Source organism: Sardina pilchardus, chromosome 12 (assembly GCF_963854185.1).
Source record: "Sardina pilchardus chromosome 12, fSarPil1.1, whole genome shotgun sequence".
NCBI classification, from domain to species: Eukaryota; Metazoa; Chordata; class Actinopteri; order Clupeiformes; family Clupeidae; genus Sardina; species Sardina pilchardus.
The window spans coordinates 18,303,451-18,315,764 of record NC_085005.1 but is presented as its reverse complement, the minus strand read 5'-3'; the positions used below and the strand labels follow the sequence as shown (position 1 = coordinate 18,315,764).

Here is a 12,314-nt window from a genome sequence, read left to right as displayed (position 1 = left end):
TAACTGGAAGTGATGCAGTGATGTTATGAGAGTGGTAGGCTACCATGGAGTCATAAGGCAAAAAGTGAACAGGGCAAAGATATAAGAATAGAACTACTGTGTTTGATATAGAATTCAAGCAGATGAATTGCCACAGAAATGAACTATAGAAACCTGTAATATTAAGAAGAAAGAAATAGTAATAAAAAATGAAGACGTAACAAACAATAAGATGAAAAGGTAAATGAAAGATGTGCATGGCTTATCACACTGTTTCATCACTGGCATGATTGAAGAGGAAGAGTTTTGGGATTAGGCTCTTGAAACACCACATGTGTCTGTTTAGCCTATGACTTTACCTCAAATGGATTGAAACAGTAAAACGTTATTTAATTGTGCCAAAAGCAACTACAGGCCTAATTTGTTTGTTGTTTGTCTCCGCACCGAGAAGAAAATGTTAGGGATTTTTTTGTTGTTTTTTTTTTTTTTTTTTTTTTTTTATTTGACCATTTCCACCCACGTGAGTGCTAATCTGCTTTGTTAGAGCTTTCTGACTCCAACTTCTGTCTAAATTACAATTTTCCCCTGCCAAGAGTTGGTGGGCTGAGGGACCCCAGCAGTGTTTCTCTCTCTTCTCTGTAGTGAATATTAAGGTTCCACAGGCTACTGTAACAGAGTTTGCATCATGCTGGAAGTTGTTTAGGTCTAGGGTGGCATATTCTGTTTAGACCTATCAGTTAGTCATAAATCATCACTCAATTTGGGAACTGATGAGACTTTGGACTAAAGAAAGCAATGGTCTTTCCATTACAACAAGTAACAGTTGGAGCTTTCACGGCTGGCTTTTCAGATTTAAACGCAATCGGGAATGTAAACAATTACATTCCCAGCGGAGGGCCGAGAATGTGACGAGTGGCGATGAGTGTGTCAGTCCACTGGTGAGGTCAGTGCCAGCTTGCTCCCAGTATCTGTCAATCAAGCGATGACGTCACCAATCCATAGCGTTTCCGGTGTTGGTGGGCGGTGCGCCGTCGTTCCAGGTCTGCGATTCTTTGCAGCGAACGAGACAAGGCTGGACACGATTTCAGCCATATTCGGCTGCAGAGAGAACCACACCGGCTAGTTCAAACTAGCACAGAGGGATTCACCTACGAAAAAACTGCCACTCCCAATTTTTTTGTGGACTCGTTTCCTTAGTTTTAGACTATTTCTTGACTTATCCTTGGCATGCGAGGAGGTTGATGGTCTAGCAGATGAGAGAATGGGCGGCCGGTCAACCTGAGATTCGACGGGGGAAAACGACATCCCATTTTCTAACGTTAAGTGGAAAGTACAGATTTGTCAGGATTAAAGCAAATGGGACCGACTGGGCCTCGAATCTGAGAGACGGGAGCAAAGTGGCGACGCCAGTAACTACAGGCCGAGATTAAATAGTCCACTAACATTAGAAAAATATAATGTTGGGGTTATTTTGCTAGCTAGCTAGCTTTAGGCTAGCTAGCAAGTTGGAGTCTGGAACTTCAGTGCTCCACATCTGCCAAATTACTCTTTATTTTTTGGCTGCGCCGAAAGGGTGCAGGGAAACGTTAATCTCCTCTATTACCAACACGGGTAGCATTTTTTCGGGCGCAGGGAGTGGTAGCCAACGTGCTAGCTAATTGTTAAGAAAATGTCTGCGAAGGTGCGCCTGAAGAAGTTGGAGCAGTTGCTGTTGGATGGTCACCAAAAGAATGCAAGTTCACTCAGCGTCGAAACCCTTCTGGATATTTTAATATGTTTGTACAACGAATGCACCAATTCCCCCTTAAAACGGGAGAAGCACGTGACGGAATTCTTGGAATGGGGTAAGTTTATGAACAACTCCCAGCTTTTATGTGGCATTATCCTCTGATGACACACTTATTCGCAAGTCATTTCCATCCCCGTGCTAGCCAGTTATCCTCTTATCATGGGAAATCTAGCATAGCCAGCAAGCTAATCGAAGGGAGCTAACTCACGCTCACGCTAGCGTGCGTTGAATAGAACTGGCACACGACAATTGAGCAAAGCAATCAAGTTAGGTGGTCCACTTGATACTTTTTTCAATGTGTTGGCACACATTAACCATTTAACCTCGAACACAAGGCCCGCATTGGTTAATTCGAGTGCAATAGATGTTGTGAATGTCCTTTTACTTCACTCAATATGTTAATTTCTTAGAACAGAGTATGTATTGTTGGTATAACTGTTATGGAATAAGTTGCTGAGTCCAAAAACATGTCAATTGCTGTCCTTTAAACAGTTTCCTTGAGAATGCAAGATGTGTCTGTGGTTTAGTCAGTGCAGTCGGATAAGATCACGAACTCTGAGGTTTTGTTTGCCAGGTCAATGTTCAATTCCCTGTTCCAGCATTAACGTCACTACTTTGCGAGTGTTTCACACAAGGGTGTCCAATAAGGTGCAACATTATGGACAGTTATGGTCATGATGGTTCATTTTTGGGTGATAACGTCTGCGGACAATGCATTTGTCCGTCACTCAACCAACAACGCTAGTTGAATGTCTCCTAGAAGCGTAAATGTGGCCTCTATCTTCAATAGGTGAGGTCGGGGTAGTAAATGGCCCTGTTTGAATAAGACCACGTCCGAACACAAATAGATTGTTCTTGTGCTCAATTGGTAAATGATTAACACACGCTTGAGTCTACTTTACACACGGCGTTAGTACTGGCGGCACGTAGGAAAGGTTTGGGTGTTAAAGAGCACAGATAAAAAAGACAGCCAAGTCCTTCTATTTCCCGAAGGCACTCCTTGCCATTCTGGCAGTACGGTGGAACGTGGGCAGGACGCATGGAATGGAATGTCCTAACAACCACATCCCTGTTCTTGAAGCGAGAGGATTGACAGCTACCCTCTCACTCTAACTTTTTTTTTGGTCTCGCCCCTGAGTTTTTTGGCCACACTCGCACAGCATAATGAGAGGATTCTCTTGCCTGGCTGTTTCTTTGACGTCAGTAATGAGATTACAACCTTGTGTGTCTGCACCCGAAAAGAGCGTCGCTGTCCTCAACGGACCCGTCCTAAGTAGATGCCTTCTTGCCAAGACGGTCGGTCCATACTGCCCTCTCATAACCTGCGTATTCATCGACACCCCCCCCCCCACACACACACACACACAGACTCGCACACCTACCTTCCACCTCTGTGGGCTGTGGGGATGGGAGCGGTAAATATCAGTGTCATCTGCTAGTAGTAGTAGTAGTAGTTGTAGACTTTTTCAAATATAAAACCTTCCAAGGATGCCCAACATGAGCTTATAACCTCATGGATATGACCTGGGAATTCTGTACCCCAGATGAGAAAAAAACAGAGTATGCTGCCAGCTCATTAACTTGGATGTTTTGTTGGTAATTGAATCATGGCCATCTCTACACATTGGACATTGCATCTTTTTACTAGTAGCATTTTACTGTGTTTGTGTTTTTATTTGCAGTTTTCACTTGTTCTATAGTCTTACATATGCACAGCAAATATGCTTTATAGCATTGTCAGGCTTTGACATAAATTGCTCGATTTAACCACACTCTCATTTAGTGAAGGAGATGTAGTCAGATTTGTTGCAAAACTTGTCACCCAAAATGGCTCAGGTGAGAAGATGAGCTTTCTTTATGCCATAACGATTAGGCGAGGGTGGTGGAGTCTCTTCACAACTCCTTCATCACCATCTGGAGAGGTATCGTTCCTTTTTCTCTCTAGTAGGTAGGAAGCACGAAACGGCACGGCACGGCTCACCACCCACATCCGTTCAAGCTATCACAGCAAATGTCATTCTACACTTTTTGAGTGTGTGTGTGTGTGGGTCGGTGCTTGTGCGCTATGGAAAAAAAGCCCCTGCAGTGAATTTCTCCTCATTATCTTTGACAGACGTATTGACGGGAGTCTCGCCCTCCGGTATTGAATAGTTCAGCAAGTTCAGTCAATCACTCCAAGCTTGCATGCCTATGTCCTGTAATTACATGGGTTACCATTGAGTCGCAGCAGGTTTTTGAAGGCACTACTGCAGTTTGTGAAACGTCTAAGATCTTCAACAGATAGGGCTGGTTACCTCCGCTAAGAAGGTTATGTTTTCATCGGGGTTTGTTTGTCTGTTCGCAAGATAACTCAAAAAGTTATGGATGGATTCCGATGACATTTTCAGGAAAGGTCTGAAATGACCCAAGGAAGATTACATTTGGGGAGTGATCCATATCCGCTTATCCTGGATCCAGGAAGCGGTTATGTTCTCGCTTGGTGGAGGCCTGCGCTCTCGGAGTGCTTTTCTAGTTCATAGTCTACGATCATAGCTGGACAAAGTTGACAACGACAGGCTCACACATAGGAAAGCCCTCTTATAGTCTACTCAAGCTATGCAATGATCCCCATGTACCCATTAGAAATGCACAATCTGGCTCGTCTGTTGATATATGAACCAAACACCAGAGAGTGAACTCACCGATCTCCTTCCATGTCCTCCGTCCCTCATTATGTTTTGGGGGACAGGCTTGCTCCACTTTTTATTTGTTTCCAGCTCATGGAGCCATGGCTGTGTGCTTAAACCGTTTTTCTTTACAGTGCACTGTTATGGAGAATGGAGAGCTGACGGATCATGAGAAGATGTTCACTGATTGTACAAAAAGTGTCGTGGGTTAGAAATTGCTTAGAATCGCCGATGCTATCTCTAAACTTCACAGAATGTGCAGTGTATCGTGGTCTGATTTGGCCTACGTCCCTCTTGGAATCAGCTTTGATCCGCTGTTATATTGCTCAACTCCAGGAGGGAACAGATTCCTGCAGGCCCCAAGCAGTAAACGTTGGCCCCGGGGCTTGTTTTGTTGCCAGGCATTAGATGGACCTGTGTGTGTGTGTGTGTGTGTGTCTGTCTGTGTGTCCTCCTCGACATAAGGGCGTGGCAAAAGACCTCACAGAAGGGATTAGGCAGGTCCTATGTAGACGACTGGAAAACTTAGCATTTGCTCCTCCATCCTCTGGCTCCTGTAAGAAGTTTCGACTATGTGTCACTGACCTGCTCCATCTATCCCCCACACGGTGCCCACTCCCCAGCCAGCACACCACCCTCTCTGTCCTCCTCCACCACCACCATCATCCTGTTCAGATGGCATTGGCTGGAGGCCTTCCTGGTGTTAAAGCTGCGCGAGGTCACGTTGTGAATGCTCGAGTAGATTAATTCGCCGGCTACACGGGGCTTTAGCCCTCTAGCTCAGCTCAGCTTGGCTCCGCTCTACTACACTACACTACGCCGCGCTGCGCAGTGCAGTGCAGTGTAGTGTAGTGCATGTCATCAGCCAGGCGAACCACCCAGCCTAACCCCAGCTGTGTGATGCTTGCCAGGGTCCCCCTTCCTTGTCGCTCCATGCTGCATTGTGCTGACTGTGTTTGTGTGGTTCACAACAAAGGTAAGCAGCTTAGTGTCGTGCTCCCTATCGTGTGTGTGTGTGTGTGTGTGTGCACATGTAGAAGGGCCTTGATGGAGGGAGGCTGCTGCTGCACCAGTTTAAAACATGGTCTAGTTTATGATTGTTTACCCATCAACAGGACCTTACATGGCCTAGGGAGAGAGGCAGAGGTAGATGGAGAGACAGGGGTAGAGGGTGAGTGAGAGAGTATTCCTGTCTATATAACCCCACCCTGACCTGTTTGTAAAGGGCAGGGGGAGAATGTAGATGTTGCTAGGGAAGGAGAGACTGTGAGTGTATGTGTGTGTGTGTGTGTGTGAGTGTGTGAGAGAGAGATCGGGAGCAAAAGAGTGAGCGAGAGAAGGGGGAGGGAGGAAAGAAGGGATAGGCTTAGAGAGGGAGGGAGAGGGAGAGAGTGGGTAGCACTGAGGGATGTAGGGAAAAATGGATGTTGAAGAAAAGGAAAAGAGACTCTCACACCCGATGAGAGAGTGAAGTTGTAGGCATGCAGGATGTTGCAAAGGAAGGACAACGCTAAAGAGGCAGTGGGAGCGGGAAGCGCTAGTCGTCTCTCTGGTGCGGTGGCGGCGGCAGCGGGGGCTTTGGTAAGTAGAACAGCAGCTCTCTGCTCTGCTCTGCTCTCCTCTCCGCCAGGCGAGCACCCTCGGGATCAGAGCTTGTTTATCTGTGCCAGTCTCACCCACATCAAAGCCCCAGCGCTAGCAAGCCAGCCGCCGCTGAGCGGCCCTACTAGGCCCGGAGGCAGCGTGCCCTGCCCTGCTCTGCTCTGCCCCACCAACCCCCAACCCCGCCAAACCCTCACCCCACGCCCACCAGTGCCGTTCACTGGAGCCCATCTTTAGAATGTAGAAGTCCTGCCATATGTGTGTTCCACTTCCAACCGTTCACTAAACCAGCTAATTTACTGTTTTACTGCTAATAGTAGTAGATCAGCTGGTTGGCAAAATCAACTATTTTAGTGCACAAGTAGAACCAATACATGGTAGGTCACACACCTCTGATTTAACCTCTAGCCCCACTCAAAAGCTATCATTGGCTTTCTTGGATTTGCACATAAAAGAATGAATCTCGCTCTCCTGCAGTTTTCATGTTGTCATACATGTGCTTCTACACACTCCCTCTCTAGCAGATACACACAAACACACACACACACACTCACACCCCACACACACACTGACATAACAAAAGGTTTTTCACTCCTTTACTTGCTCCATATCGCTTGGCAGAGCGTAAAAAACATGTTTATGTAGTCTAAACATATGGCACACCCTTACGCAAACAACTTGGTGGAATTCCCTTCTTTCTCAAACAGCTGGACCAATGTGGGTGTACACACACCACAGTTTGAGCACGTTGTCTAGCGCTAACATGAAGCTCAAGCAAGTGTAAGTTGTAATGAAACATACCCAAGCTTACATGGGCTTAATATAATGTAGGTCAGGCTTATATTGTCTTATTTATTCATTAATTAATTAATTTCATTTATTTATTTATATGTTTACTTTTGCTACATGAAGTCATTAATTGAATCACAATGCCCCTTTATCTGCCGGAGCTTTGAGTGCTTATGTGTTGAGATCTTATCACATGCTGTTTTAACAGCCTGCTCAAGCCTGTTCCCCGCCCTGTAATAACACGGCTGCATATTGCTACCATCCTCATTAACGGAGAGATCCAGGGGAGAGGAGACGCTATTAAAACTTAACTCCTTTAGAAGGTTGCTTACTCTTCAGAATGCTCTATTGTGCTGCGTGAAAGGAATGCCACCATTGTTCTCTGCATGGCAACAGCGCACCATGTACCACATCTGCACAGGAACAGAAAGGCTTGGGGGAGCTAATGCTGGCTTAGCATAGCATAGCGTAGTGTAGCATACAGCATCAAGTGTCATGACGATACAAATTTGGTTTTAGTGTTCCGTAGCCTACTATAGCATTGTCACAATAGCCAAAATTATGAATTTGATGTTATACCATACCATACCTTGCTGCCAATACTGAAACAACATTAGCACAGCTCCATTGTGTTGTGTGAAAGAATGCCTCTAATGCAGGGGCCAAAATTAGCATCAGCTACCAGCCCAGTTGCTGGTGAAATATGAAAAGAAGACGGTAGATTTCAGACACAAAATAATAATCAAACCATTGAAATAATGATGGATCATTTTGGGGGTTTTTTTGTGGCTGCTATAAATTTAGATTTGTAAAAAGTTAATTTTGAGCCCTGCTCCTGTGTTTTCTGAAGAACTACAGTTTCCATGTGCTACATCTGTAGGGAAGCAGAAATTGCAGGCGTAGTGTAGCATAGCATAGCTTAGCATACTGTACCAGCATACCAGTAGAATAAACAATGATAATTAGAAGGGCTATTTTGAATTCGACACGCCATGTTCACCCGGACATATGTAACACAGTCGAGAATGATTAGTTAGTGGTAAAATGTTGTGCCTGCTTGAGGCCTTAAACATCAGGGCCCCGAGGAAAAAAATGGATACATGTCTGTGTCTCACGCAAGGGTTGAGTTACTTTTGTTCTCCACCAACCAGGGCAGAATGCAGTTACTCAACTTTAACTTTTTTTAGAATGAATTTTGGCAGCTTTCAGTTATGAATATACATGAAAGATGTAACAGCTCTCGTCTTGTTGTGTAACTTGTGTATATTGTCTAATCACTGCTAACAGTGATGTTATGTCTTGATTTCCTTGTCCGTTTATTCTGGAGGAAATGAATGACACTTTCTTCAACATAAATGACTAAAAGTACCTACTTACTCTCTGTGATCTCTCTCTCTGTGTGTGTGTGTGTGTGTGTGTGTGTGTGCACTTATAATTTGACAGGTAAATGATGCAGCCAGAGTGTTACTTTCCCTTCCTCATCCGCATTTGACTGGGATGCTTTTGTATTGCTTGCACTTTATTAGAGAGCGCAGAACATGAAGTTCCTGTTGAACGCTGCTGTATTTTCATTATTATTATTATTATTATTATTATACTCACACTGATATTTTAGCCTAATGATCAAAAACGTTCACCAGTGCACACTGCACTACTGTCATTGGCGGGCAAGGGGAGTGTTTGTGTCCGCCCGCCCGCCCACCCATGCCCAGAAATGCCCTGTTGGAAACGTTAATGTTTGTTTGGCGTGATCCACTTTGGCCACGGTCCAAGGCGAAAGTACACGGAATACTGGTACAACACGCGCTGTTTGCATATGTTTGGTGTAAACAAACCGCCCTGGTCGGCCGCAGTCAGCGAAAGCGCTCGGGTTCTGCTGCTACACGGAATGGGAGAAGAATGCCAGCAATGGACCAGCAGCAGCCTCACCCTCTCTCTGAAGGCCACACCTAAGGGGCCACAGTGACAGGGATGTCACAAGCTAATTTAGTGCCCTGAAGATTTCTCTGGAATGCCGTTTTCCCCCATATAATATCTCCCATCATTTGGTTTTTAGAGGGGGAAAAATATGGCCTTGGGCTGCTACAGGTTAAAACGAACCGAGAGGTTGTAGAATAGTTGTCTCCTCCTGGAGTTGCTGTGTAACGGTTTACTCTTCAGGAGGATTCCGTGCTTACTCAGCCTCTCATATTACACGGGAGATGTCTGGCATAACCCCCCCCACACACACACACACACCCACACACACCCACACACAGACTCTCTCTCTCTCTCTCGCACTCATGCACAGGCACACTCCCTTTCCAGAACACTCACATACACACACACACACACACACACACACACAGAGAGAGAGAGACACACACACACACACAGAGACACACACACACGATCACTCCCTCACTGGTGTTTGTGCTCACCGTGCTAATGGTGTGAGGCGGGCATAGTGCCCCCCCCCCCCCCTCCTCTCCCCCCCGGGAGACAGTACAGCCAGGCCTTCCAGGATCATGGCATACTCCAAGAACACACACACACACACACACACACACACACACACACACATACACATACTCTCTCTTTCTCTCTTGTGGAGAACATGCACACACAGACCAGATAGTCAGGACAGGGCTTGTGCTTGGAATGCCTTTTGCTAAACGAACGGCTTCTGTCAACACCGCTCTTGTGAAATGTGTGATGCTAGCCTGCCTCCATGTCAAAAGTGCCTTGCCTTCCCCTCCAGCCTTTTGTGTTGATATCATGGACTTGATCTATGAAAATGCTGTTCCGTGTTAACCATCTTGGATGTGTACCAACTTTTATTTTTGTTTCGATTTCTTTTTTTTTTTTGGCCGTCGATGGATGACACATTGTGTTCCGAGGTCCCCCTGGGAGCTGGAGTCACCTGACTCGCAGCAACGGCTCGGCCAGAGAAAATTCCAGCCATTCTTACTAATATCCTCCCTCTCCCTCCCTCTCCTCCTCCTCCTCCTCCTCCTCTCCAACCCCACCCGATTCTCTATACACCCCCCCACCTCGACAGCAGGCATGTGTGGGCGGCCCTCTCCTCTCCCCTGGGCCTCCCCACCTCACCCCTCTCTCTACCCCCGCCCCCCCCCCCCTCGTCCTCTTCTCCGCTCATAGGCGCTAGGCCGCAGGCATGACACAGATTAGCTGTTTGGGCCTCTGGCGTTCTCCTCACAAGTGCCACCACCGCTCTGGCAGCGGGTATGTGAGTGACCGTGAGCAATGAGCATGGCACGGCTAGGCCGTGCGCCTGTGACAGTGGGGTCTCTGTCATACCTTGTGCCCCCGCGGAATCGCTTGGAATTATGTGTACTTCACAGACAAGCATGCTGTATAAATGTTCAGCAACCTGCCAATGGAATCTGTCCTCATTTTATGTTAAAATCAACATTGACATTTGATAACTGCATATGCAAAAGCATAATTATGATTCTCTCATTATCGTGATATACAATATACGATAGGCAATATTTCTTCTGACTCTGTGCTTGTAACTGCACCTAAAGGTGATTGGAAGGATACTCTGGGATAACACATACTTAAAAGTGTTAATGTGCCTGCTAGTGTCTTTTTTAATAGAAATGTGTAATAGCTTATAACTGTTGTGTTCTTACTTCTTTGACTCTGACCGTGTCAAGTTTATGCAATCTTGTGTTGGTTCTTAGTTCAGTACTGGGTGGACCCCACCCCACCTCTGTTTTCTCTTCCCTTTTAAGCCTTTTAAGTGGACTATGAGTGCCGTAGCTGCATATTTCTTTTAAAAATATATATGTTTTTGTCTGATTCATATCAGGTTAGCCACCCTCACCCCTGCTGCTTGCAACATTTAACCTGGGTCACTCTAAATGGTCAATCACCAAACAACCAGTCCCCTGTCTTGCCTAGAGAGTTTTCCAGCTGGCTATCTATGTTGCCAGTGTCATTTGGTGGAATGGCGAGTGCTCCAAGAATGTGACCTTGACGAGGCCTGTTGAGCAGGAGACCATCAATCTGGCCGGAGAGGAATTTCAACACTCAGCCATGTTCCCCCCCGAGGGTCTGGGTTTGTGTTTCTGTCTTGAATGGTCAGCGTGGCTTATCAGTGAGGGTTATCCATAAATATAGATCAGAGGGAGGCATTTCAGTAATAGGAATATTGATTGTGTAATGGGGAGATGGGATTACAATGATGCATTGTTAACCCGCAGCAACTGTATTATTTGCATTTGCAAATAACCAGGACTTCTAACCATGGTGTGAAAGATGAAGCAGTAACATCATATCCTGGGATTGCGTTACCAACATTTTCATGAACAGAACACCTTGCATTATTTTTGCTGATCAAGACCAGGCTAAAGGCTAAAACACATCATCAAAGCACCTTCTAGGCCTTTGAACCTTCGACTGTCTGTTATGGTGCTTAGTTGCTCAGGTATTTAACTTAGTCCATGGTGGGCCCCAGTGCCATGTGAAAATAGACTTGACCATCCACACTATTTTTCCTCCGAACATTAAGTAAGCATCTGTCAAATTTCACACTCACCCCCTTCCATGGAAAGGGAATGCATTGGTCAGAAGTTAATATGTGAACAGTCTTTAAACAGATGTGTCACAATCCTTATGCCATGTTCTTACTGTTCGTCGCAGACATTGTGGAAATTGCTGGTTGTGAGACTGCGAGGCATCAAAACGTCACAGATGCCTCACCTAAATTAGGCTTCTCCACAAAGAACACTGTCACACTCATGTAGAGCACATGGACCTCAGGACTGCATCTTCAACGAGTTCAGGTCATTTCTCCTTGACCATAATGCTCCCCGAGACCAGTCCTGTGCATTTTAATGATTATCTTGCTCATTTTCATAAGCCTAATAACCGCAGTAAAATGTCTCATGTCTGTGTCTCTTCTTCAACTGCTGTTAGGGAACGACTTCGTGGTCATGTTCAGACCCACACTAGGTTATGACCTTTCACTTCACACTAACCGCAAACCGCACTTAACACACAAGACAAGAAACTGAAACTCACTACTCTCAGTTTAAGGAAGTTGTTCAAAATGAAGTTGAGTTTTTTTTTTGCTGTGTTTTTTTTTTAGAGCTTGTCTGTGTCAATTGAGACAGCCAAGTGAATATGGAGTTTCTCAAACGTACACACACACACACACACACCCACACACCTCTGAAACAGCGTAACGAGCAGACACTCCCAGAACTTTAAGATCCCTGCGAGTCTATTTAATGCCTTTGACATTTGCTTCAGCTTGATGCAGCACTGGTAATATCTGGGTTGTTTACGCAGAGCTGCACAGACAAATGGGCCATTAGAAGTCCTAGAGTGCATCTAGCATAATGATGAATACATATTGTGTTATTTTTATGTAATTATATGACATATATAATTGTATTATTATTATTATTATTATTATTATTATTATTGTTGTTGTTAGTGCTACAACTGATCTATGTTATCAGTTACAGTTTTGGACT

The 12,314-nt window shown here is 45.4% G+C and overlaps 1 protein-coding gene across 1 annotated transcript in view; it reads left to right on the top strand.

Moving 5' to 3' along the window:
- Positions 1 to 1,023: 1,023 nt before the first annotated feature.
- cdc42bpb (CDC42 binding protein kinase beta (DMPK-like)) overlaps positions 1,024 to 12,314 on the top strand; it is a 97,321-nt gene continuing 86,030 nt past the window's right edge. The window contains exon 1 of the mRNA XM_062551456.1: positions 1,024 to 1,823. Within this exon, the coding sequence (XP_062407440.1) occupies positions 1,649 to 1,823 (175 nt within the window). The 5' untranslated portion in view covers positions 1,024 to 1,648. The remainder of the gene's footprint in view (positions 1,824 to 12,314) is intronic.